General features: G+C 37.5%; 1 protein-coding gene across 1 annotated transcript; it reads right to left on the bottom strand.

Annotated features, from left to right (window-relative positions):
- Nucleotides 1-5562: 5562 nt before the first annotated feature.
- On the bottom strand, nucleotides 5563-10772 carry LOC109214634 (IST1 homolog). The gene is made up of 6 exons (XM_019378573.1): nucleotides 10520-10772; nucleotides 9789-9921; nucleotides 9610-9713; nucleotides 7227-7398; nucleotides 6996-7136; nucleotides 5563-6298 (listed from the first exon to the last, which is right to left on the bottom strand). The coding sequence occupies exons 1-6, from the start codon at nucleotides 10567-10569 to the stop codon at nucleotides 5927-5929; spliced, it is 972 nt and encodes a 323-aa protein (XP_019234118.1). The 5' UTR covers nucleotides 10570-10772; the 3' UTR covers nucleotides 5563-5926.
- Between the last annotated feature and the right edge of the window lie 305 nt (nucleotides 10773-11077).

Raw genomic sequence — 11077 nt, 5'->3', positions numbered from 1 at the left:
CTCCAATGTTTTGTTACTGAGGAACAGGTTCCATTGAGGTATGAGATTCAGTTCCTCTTTGTTCGGTTCCCCCTGTCAGGTTGTCCTGAATAGAAGAACCCGTTCCATCACCTATTCCTTCTTCTGGTGCACCTTCAGCCTAGGCTGTGGTTTCACTTAAATTTTTTACAAGCCCAATTTCTTCATCTTCATGTTCCTGTCTCTCAGAAGAATGTTAGTTTCATCAAAAATCACATGTACACTTTCTTCTACACACATAGTTCTTTTTTTGTATACCTTATAAGCTTTACTATGTGAAGAATATCCCAAGAATACTCCCTCATCACTTCTGGGATCAAACTTACCTAGGGAGTCTTTACCATTGTTGTGCACAAAGCACTTGCATCCAAATGCCTTAAGATGGGATATATTTGGTTTTCTCCCTTTAAGTAACTCATAGGGAGTATTCTCTACAAGAGGTCTAGTCATGCACCTATTGATGATGTAGCATGCAGTATTTACAGCTTCCGCCCAGAAGCTATGGGGCAGTTTGCTAAAAAGAAGCATAGTCCTAGCCATATCTTCAAGTGTCCTATTCTTTCTTTCAACTACTCCATTTTGTTGTGGAGTCCTAGGAGTAGAAAAATTATGATCTATGCCATGCTCATCACAAAATTCAATAAACTAGCATTTTCAAATGCAGTTCCATGATCAGATTTAATTGATGCAAGTTGATTACCTAGTTATTTCTGAGTTTTTCTAAACAAAGAAGTAAACATGTCAAATGCTTCATCTTTAGATGTTAAAAACAATGTCCAAGTAAACCTAGAGTAATCATCAACAAGCACCATCACATATCTTTTACCACCTCTGCTTAATGTTCTCATTGGACCACAGAGATCCATATGGACCAGTTCCTTCGTTCTAGTGGTGCTTACCACTTTCTTGCATTTGAAAGAGGATCTTACCTGCTTCCCCCTTGCACAAGCCTCACAAACTTTGTCTTCCTTGAACTTGATGTTAGGCAGCCCTATCACCAAGTTCTTGGAGACTAATTTGTTGAGTTGACTCAGACTTGCATGTCCAAGTCTCTTGTGCCAAAGGAGGGGATCATTGTCCAACATACTTAAGCAAGTGAGTTCATTTTCTGAAATTGTGTACAAATCTAAAATGTATATATTGTTTACTCTTTTTCCCTGCAAAACAATCTTGTTAGTGGTAAGATTAATCACAAAACATTTGGTAGAGGTGAATGCTACCAAGTTACCTCTATCACACAATTGTGATACACTGATTAGACTGTATTTTAGGCCATCTATCAAGTAGAAATTCTCAATGGAGTGAGGATCAGTCTTACCTACCTTTCCAACCCCAATGATCTCACCTTTCTTCCCATCTCCAAATGAGACATTTCCTCCTTTGAGGTCCTCAAGTGAAAGGAACTGGTTCTTGCTTCCTGTCATATGCTTTGAGCAGCCACTATCCATGTACCATATTTGACTGCTCCCCTTCACTTAGACCTGCAAAAGGAAATCAGGGGTTAGTCTTAGGAACCCACACTAGTTTGGGTCCATTTTTATAGGCAAAAGGGTGAATCAGATTGGCCCAACCTGGCAGCCTATTTTTACCTTGAACAAATATTTTATTCTTTTGACTAGCCTTTTCTTTTGCAGTGCATTCGCTTTTGTAGTGACCAGTTTTACCACAGTGTGTGCAAATTTGTTCTCAGGAAGTGTGAGGTACTTGCTTTTGGGATCCCACTTAGGTGCAGGGGTCCCGTAGCCAAGTCATCTCTTATTGCTACTATGGTGTTCATGTAGCCATGAAAGTACATCGGAGGACCTGTTCCATTTACAGGTTCTGTCTTGCTCGTGCTTGACCTTTCTTAGATCCTCCTTTAGGACTCTTATATGCTCATCTCTTTTGTACAGCTCATCTTTTATTTTTCCCTGGTCTTCTCCTAAAGTGAGTTGTGTGTGATCAACTTCTTTTTACCTGTTCCTAATTTAAATTTTAGATTTTTAGATCTAAGCTCTAGGACAGTGGTGTCAAGTTCACGAACCTGGTTCTTTAACACAGCAATTTACTTTCACTTTCACTAGCCCTAAGTTCCAGATTTTTGCACTTAGCTTCCAAATTCACACACTCCTTAGACAGCTGTTCCTTTTCATTGTTTAGATCCTCAGATTCATCTATGAAATCTAGAAGTAACTCAGATAGCTTTTCTTTAGACAAAAATTTAATCTTGTCTTTGAGATGAATTACACTTACCTCAGATTCCTCACCGGATTCTCCAATGGCCATGAGTGCTTGTTCATCTCCATCTTCATCATCTGAGCTTTCATCTGAGCTTTCTCCCCAAGCAGCAACCATAGCCTTTGTTAATCCTTTGTTTTTCTTGGATTGAACCTGTTCCTTCTTCATGTTTCTTCGTTTAGTTCTTTCTTTCTTCCATTCAATTTCCCATTGAGGGCAGCTTTTGATGTGGTGATCAGTCTTCCCACACTTGTAACACCCTTATTGGTTTTCTTTTCAGGAACCCTTGGTTTGCTGTAGCTTCCACTTCTTGAAGGACCCTTTCCTCTCATTAGGTACTTCTTGAAGTCCTTTATGATCATGGTCATTTCATCATCTTCTAGTTCAGAACCTTCAGTGATTCTGATAGCCAGACTCCTTTCCTTCTTAGGTACATCCATCTTCATGGTTTGCCTTCTAAGTTCATAAGCAGTGAGATTTCCAATTAGCTCATCTAACTTGAGAGTTGCAATGTTCTTTGATTCCTGAATGGCAGTGATTTTGCTTTCCCAAGTGACTGGCAGAACCCTTGTCAAAATCTTCTCAACTCTATCTTTTCTGGGATAATCCTTCCAAGAGACTTAAGTTCATTTGTCAGTGTGGTGAACCTTGTATACATCTCCTGGATGGTTTCCCCTTCCTTCATGGTGAAATTCTCATATTGAGAATACAGTAGTGTTCCTCTAGACCTCTTCACTTGAGGTGTTCCTTCATGAGCCACTTGCAAATTGTCCCAGATTTTCTTAGCAGTGGTACAACTTTGAATTCTGTTGTACTCATCTGGACCAAGTCCACACACCAGCCATTTCTTGGCCTTAGCATTCTTCTCCCATTTCCTCAAGTCCTCAGCAGTGTAGTCAGCTCTTGTTTTTGGCACATTACTCCTTCAACATTCTTCTTCATGGTAGCCAAGGGACCATCAGTGACAATGTCCCATAGCTCATAGTCTTCTCCGATGATGTGATCTCTCATCCTGTTTTTCCACCAAGAGTAGTACAGGCCATTAAAGAGTGGTGGCCTAGCAGTGGATTGCCCTTCCCAGTTTCCAGGTGGTGCGCTCATCTTGATCTGTTCCTAAGGTGTTAGCCTCTTCAAGGATAACCCGCTCTGATACCAATTTTTGTTTTAACTTTAATACCGCACAAGGGGGGGTGATTTGTGTGGTGTCCAATTTTTCGCTTAAACTGATTATGGAAGGACCTGGTTCTTCTAAGTGTTCCTTAACCTACTATTGCTGAAATAGTAAATGCGGAAAGTAAAGAACACAAGTATTTTACATGGAAAACACCTGGCTCAAAGATGAAAAACCACGACCTACTTCTCAGTAGGATTTCTCCAAACTCTCCACTAAATCAATGAGCCAAAACAACATTTACAAAACACTTTTGTAAACCTAGGATTAACTCTATTCCCGTTGTGCCAAACAACCTCTAACTGTTGCGACAACTTCAAGTTAACTCTAACTTGAATACTCTGAGTACCTATTACAATTCCCTCTAGATAAAGCTGAAAGGTACAATATGAAAACACCTACTACAATTGAACTAGAATAAAAGATAGACACTTGGAACTGGTTCTTCTATCTGGTTCATATAGCCTCAGGTTTACACACTTGAATCACACACGAACTGCTTGCAAAAAGCCTTGCTATTTTGCTCTCAATTCACGTTTAATTTCTGCGTTCGTGCGTCACCTGTAAAGTGAGAACATCCTGCAATTTAGAGAGTTAGTAGATGAAGAAATAACTAGAGTTCTAATGCTACTCTTCCTTGGTGGAAGAGTTCCAGTTGATCTCAACTTCTAACTCCTTCCCTATCTTGGATAATATTCTCTTTGAGTAAGGAGTCCTTCTCCTTATCAACTATGCAACCTTTTCGATCAGGAGATATCAATTATGCCAAGTTAAGTTTATCTCCTTCACGTGCATCCCACATGCTCGAATCTGCCCGTTTTTATGCACACAAGGGATGGACCTGGTTTCTGCCTGAGCTTCCTTTGTCAATCTTCAAAACAAACCTTCACTTGGGCCAACACCATGTACTTCCATGTGTATATAAATCACAGCCTTAAATGGACCGAATAGACCAACTAAATTTCAAAACTGTCACTCTCTCACATAGCTATATATGTAAGCCCTTGGAATATTCTTCCTTTTTACAAACATTGCCAGGATCCCTCTACTTAACTTCTATTGCAAAATTAGCACGTAATAACACTCCAATTCCTTAACTTGAGTTCCCTTTTTATGCTGAAACAACACCGTTACCTGATTATATTATTACAGATCGACCATTTTTGGGTTCTGTAAAACAATATTTCACCACCTGAACTAATTGCATATAAATCAGAAATCCGTTAATATTAATTAATCAGATAATTGATTGAAGATAACCCATATAAATTAGTTATAAGTTGTCTTTAACTGCCAGTTTCTCAGCTTGTTTTTCTTCAGAAATATTTCCTAACACTTTATTCAAAGAAATACAAATTGCTTTTCCTTCACGAATATTTGTTAATGACAACGATGTGTAGATATATCTAGAAACTATATGCTATATATTTCCTTTTGGATAAATGAGATACAAAAAAATTATTGTTTAGTGTATAATTTTAAGCCTTTATAATAGTGAAGCAAGTTTGCCGCTTTATGAGTTGAGGTGATGACATACAAAAAGCATAATATGGAGACAGTTGCAGGCTGACTTGAGCATTCTGAACTAGCTTATGAGTTTTATCATACTCAGCAGAATAATATTGTACATGATGTTAGGAGTTCAGAAATTCCATTACTGGGGAATAGCAGCTTCTTTATTTTCTCATTCTCAGCTTCAGTGAATGGGGATGACCAGCTTATTCCCCCCCACCCACCCAAACCCCACAAGAAAAAAGTTTCCAAATATTCCTGGGGCATATTAGATGTGACCTTAACTATATTCTCTTAGTTATCAGAAAATTCATTCAAGAAACAGTGCTTGTTCAGAAATCATCTTGCCATGGTATAACTAACTGCTTTCTTTCTCTTTTCCTTTTTAAGATGAGCAATTCAGTAAATGGAGATCATATCACCATAAGTAATTCCGTTTCCAGATTAATCAAATGATGGATAAGAGAATAAGGCAGATTATTCTCATATTAAATGAGTGTGAAAATCTCTGTAGAACCAACACTATATATGTAGCAGACTAGCAGCCAAAACATGACAAGAAAAATTCATCCAAGAGCAAGGACTAGTTGAATTGAACCTTGCTGTTCACATATTCACAAGTGGTAAATATGCTCGAGGTCAACTGAAAGATAAGGTTTGAGAATCAAGTAAGCTAAGGTTTTACTTAAGCAATGACACTCAGAATTGTTACACTTCATATTTTACAAACAATAATCTACCTCTAAACTGGTCACTTGAGAATAAGAAAAACAACAATATATGTATAACCATAATTCCGATACACATTCAAAATATACAACAGGATGTAGCGAGGAAGTGAATCACCAACTTATTGTGTGCCTTTTTCTTCTATAACAGTGTCTCATCCAAGAAGCCGCCATGATGATAAAATTAGAATTAGGATCCTATCGCTCTCCCTCTCTCTCTCACACACACATAGGGAAAAAGGCCTTAAACCTCAGATCTAAAGTCGAAATAACAACTTCACTAACTCTTGCCATCCTCTATGTTTGAAGAACTGAACTTGACGTTGACCAAATCTACAGCAAGTCGGGCAGCAGCAGATGCACGCTCTGCAGCAGAAATAGCAGCGCGAGCTCTCTCCAATACATCAGATGTTTCTGGTCTTGTATCCTTTTTTATATCGATTGGTGCGCCCAAACTGCTGTCACTAAGCGATGGTTTATCTACATCAGTAGCCCATAGAGGTGCTTTAGTAACAGAAGTTGGAGATTCAAGTCTTCTAGCTCCAGGATTGCCATTTCGAGACGGCACAGTATTTTCAGAAGTTGGTGGATAATCACGAGTGTTTGGTTCTACAGATGCCCGAGCAGGTGTAGCAATTTGCTTTGGTCCATTCTACATCATGTATTATCATGGCATCAGATAAAATATCAGGTTAAAACAAAAACAAAAACAAAAAACTAGAAGTCCAATAGTCGCGGGACCGGGGAGGGGGTGGGGGGATGGGGGGATGTACTAGAATTGACTAAATCAATAATGTCCCAACACATGGTGAAATATAGTGGAAATGATCCTTGTGAATGTTCATAATGTTAGTTCAAGCAAATCTCGAGAACTAATTTCTATTGCCGAAGGCTGGTTTTGACCAATTTAAGAGATTGTTTCAACTGTGTCAGCATAAGAACCAGTTACAGCAAGCAAATCTCGAGAACAAATTTCTATTGCCCAAGGCTGGTTTTGACCAATTTAAGAGATTGTTTCAACTGTGTCAGCATAAGAACCAGTTACAGAACTTTAAACTCCTTCCCTGTTGCAAAACATGCGTGTATATGTAACCAGCAGCTAGGTGTCAGCCCCATGTCATAGCATATTGCATGCTTTATATGATTACTGTCCAGTAACAAACGCTAAATCTGTCATTCTTAAGTTTGTGCATAACAAAGGTTAGACATTTCATTATTACATGCAAGCAAAAGCAAGTTGCGAACTCCAGAAGAAAATAGACATGGACCATGGACCCTACCCCTAATTCAGACAATGATCTAAACATTCAAGACATACATACAACTAGAAGATTTAACAAAGAAAGTACCAAAAGGTCCTCTGGCTTTTTACGCAATTCTTCTTCTGTGTTAGAAGAATCCCATTCCACATTGTACTCTCTTGCAATTTCCTTTAATACATTAAGCTTTATTTCAGCTGATGGAGCACTGACTGAAAGTTTCTCAACAATCTGAATATTCAAAGAATTAAATTCAGTTAAAATAGTCAACCCTGCAAGTATACAATTAACACAATGAAGAAGATAGGAGAGCTAATTAACTGTACGGTTAACACTTGTATCAGGCCGAAGCTCAGATGCTGCGGCTATGAATTCCTTTCCGTATTTGGCCGCAAATAGATTCCTGACATGCAATAAATCTGGTAAATCTGAACATCTTGGAGCTGCAAAGATTATACTTGCAACAGCTTCCCGCAACTCCGAAGGACATTCTCTGATGCACACCAAAAAAGATATTTGCAAGATTTCATCACATATAGATTTTAGCTTATAGAAACTAATTAGACAAACTCATGTGTCCACTAGACAGCTGCAGTAAATAATAAACCACTGGACATGAGTTTGTAGAAATGTGCAACTGCCTAAGGGAGAAGATGTAGCTACTCTTGCTTAATAACGTGTTTTCCCTAGTGGGACCTTACATTCTTCACCTACCAGGTCAAATAAAAGGACTTTAAAGAGACTACTTAGGTGGTCAACTTAGATTTTGCCATTTATGAAGGAACAAGGTCACTAAACCTCGGCAGAAAGTTCAAGTTGACGAAGGATCATACGCCTGTCGTAAGATATAAATTTTAACTGCCCAAAGATAACACTTGACCAAGGTGCAGGTAAATTCAAAGTCATTTAAGATGATTTGATCATGTCTACTCTATGTAGAACTCTAAATGCATCGATACGTAAGAGTTACACTATGATGACTAAGGACACTAAAAAGGGAACGAGATAGATCTAAACTTACATGGAGGAAGGCATCTCAAAGGACCTACCTCTTGAAATATATGTGGATTTAACGAACAACTAAACACAATGGAAGCGAAGTATCTCCATAGTCGGTTTAGTCCTTGTTGGGACACTAGGTAGCATTTACTAGTTTGTTTAGATATTGCGTGTCAGTCTAGAGATTAAGTGTGAATTTTAAAGAATCCCTAGTTCTAAAGAACCCGTAATTTCTTAGAATTCAGAAATTATTGAGTATTGGAAAAAATGGACCCACATAAGGCAGAATGAATTTTATATATATATAAAAAAAAAACCAAGAGATCACCGAGAGCTTGTGGTGCACGGTCTGAAACTCAGTGGATGATGGGCCTGTCTATCACCCTTCTCCACTTATATTCCAGGCTTTTGTCTGTGACAGGATTTGAACCCATGACATGCGGCTAATCTACACATCACTTGTTGCGCTCTTATCACTAGACCAAAGCCCCGGGGACCATACAACAGAATATATATTGAGAATATACATAGCTGATTTCAACTAGATTGGGATTAAGGATTGTTGTAGAGATGAATGCTTGCAAATGATATTGATGCTAAAGGCTGAAATTAAAGGAAACAAGAATAAGGATAGCTGCAAAGGAAGAAGAGATGACAATAAATGGAGAGACAGAAGTTTAACATTTAGATAGAGCGGAAAGATTGTACAGCCAACAGTTGTATCATGTCATGTTGCAGGAGTAGTCATTGGTCAAAATCTGAAAGGGCATTCAACATTTAGAGCTAGTTAAGGATGTGTACTAATGTCTTTGACGAGGGTCAAACACAGAAACCTCTCTTGAGGTTACAGCATGTAAAAAATAGTTCATTTGGTTTTCAGATATTATATAAGCCTTCCTATACTAATATGTCGTATAACAAAACAATATTTTCACCTATAGCTTACTATAAAGGACCTGTATGCTAAATTTTATTTATATTTCTCTTTCACTTCGCCACAGGGAATCCATTCCTAAGGCAGCACTATGCTCCTCCTCTTGCGCTTTCCCTGTGCCAGGGCTTATTTTGACCAAATGCTACCTAATTTTCCTCTGAAAGCTGGTAATTCAATAAACTAAAGGAAAACATTCTTTCTGAATACCCAAGAGTCCACATTTTTCCTCAACTTTTTGAAGAGAAAGAACGCCGTGGGCATGGGGTTTAAATCATCTTTTCATTGTTTTAGAGAAACTACTAAAGCAATTCATCTGGGTAAGTAGCACTGATAGTTAGTAGAAAACAAATAAGCATATTCAGTATTAGACTTTTAAAGAACTCTTGAAGCCTAGAAGAGAAAGCATGTGGAAGATATTTGTTTACTTGAAAGGGGATACTCCTACTACCCCTGGATAATTTCATTAAAGATACCAAGTGGCTGTTGCTAGTATTAATTGAACCGACAATCTCTATTTTAGGTTTGGTTAGGCATATTGCTCAGAGGAGGAAAAAAAGGCAAGAAGAAAGGTACTCAGTGGAGTCTCTGGCAAACATAGTGCAAAGAACATTATGAAGTAACATTCTACATAAGAACACTGAACATAAACCACATTTGCCAATACAAAACATCTCCTAATCACAATTGGCTAAATAATGTCATTACAAGGCAGAATCGCAGACTTGATAATTAATCTTTGAGAAAAGCAAAGTCCAGGAAAAAATCACTTACTTTTGACTTTCGAGTATAGGCACACGGGCATAAACAAACTCGCAGAACAACTCCAAAATCTCATAAGCAGCCCATACATTTTGCTCACGTATAATATGCTCAACCTGACTCAAAAGAATACCAGTTAGAGGAATATGTAATGGAATGATTAACAAGTACAAGTATCTCAGAATTTCTACCCTTATTCGAGCTATGGCCTCTTGGCCAGCTTGCAGAAATTGGGCTATTTCTTTGCGCATAAGTTTGAGCTGTGCATCTCTCTTGTTTTGTAATAATTTGATTCGTGAGATTGCCAAGGTCAAGCACGTCTTGCTACAAAAAAAATCCACCAATATCAATAGTTACATTCACAAATAGAGTCACAAGAATATAACATCAACTAAGCCTCACTCCCGAACTAGTTGGGGTAAGCGATATGAATCTTCTTTTTAATAAGTTGGGCTATAAGAATCCTCATTAACCATTCTGCTTCATCCGACCAGTTTTATTCCAATGCTTAGTAATTTCTCTTTACGGATTAATTAGGTGTTCTTTGAAGATAGAAATTTTCTACATTCTCTAATATAGTCACAAGAATAATTAGTAATATTGATTTGTAACACTATATGATATACACAAAGATTAACTATAGTATTAAAGGATACTACAATTTAAGGAGATCAATTGTGATTCAACAAAACACTAACATATTCATGTAAACGAATTAGCGCAGCTTAAAAGTTGTGTATACCCTCAAATTGCACAAACCTATTTTTGAAAAACCATTGTTTGGGGCTTTTCGATAATGAAATCTCAGAAAATTCAAAAACCCATAAACATAAAGCTCTTACATTTTCTTACATATGAACCAAAAATTCATATAAAAATATCAGTTAAATTCTTAATGAAAAAGATGGAGTCTTTGACTGACCACTTTGAGCCTTGAAGTCCTCTGTTGAAGAGTTGATTCAGTAGCGACATGAGTCCAAGAAATCTACAAAATTGTGATAAATAACAACATATAAATCACAATTTTGTTATTAGTTTTGGCACGTATCAGTTTTATCTGTTAGAGAAAGATGGAGAATTTAACTTCAAACTCAATTCTGATCGGTGATTTTCTACACCAAAAAAGTGATCATTGATCTATGAAGCTGAACGGTAGGTCTATGTTAGCTGTTAATTACAATGCTTTTTTAATATTTTGTTCTTATTGTTTTCAATTAGATAGCTTGTTGGATCGGCCCAAATTCATAGTTCTAAAGAAGCTATGGATCGGCCCAAAATTAACTCCATGGCCCCTCTCCCTCAATTCCCGAAAAGAATGGCAAATTTCAGAATGCGAGCGTTTGAATTGAATTTTTTGTGTAAAATGCTAACATGGAAACAAATTTCTTAATTTCCTTTAAACTAAATATTTAAAAGCGACATATGTAATATCATCACTAGCTATCACAATCTATATATACTCTTTTTTTCGCCTCTCTTT

The sequence above is a fragment of the Nicotiana attenuata genome, unplaced genomic scaffold (genome assembly GCF_001879085.1).
Source record: "Nicotiana attenuata strain UT unplaced genomic scaffold, NIATTr2, whole genome shotgun sequence".
NCBI classification, from domain to species: Eukaryota; Viridiplantae; Streptophyta; class Magnoliopsida; order Solanales; family Solanaceae; genus Nicotiana; species Nicotiana attenuata.
The sequence above is the reverse complement of the archived record's forward strand: the minus strand, read 5'-3'. Positions and strand labels throughout refer to the sequence as shown.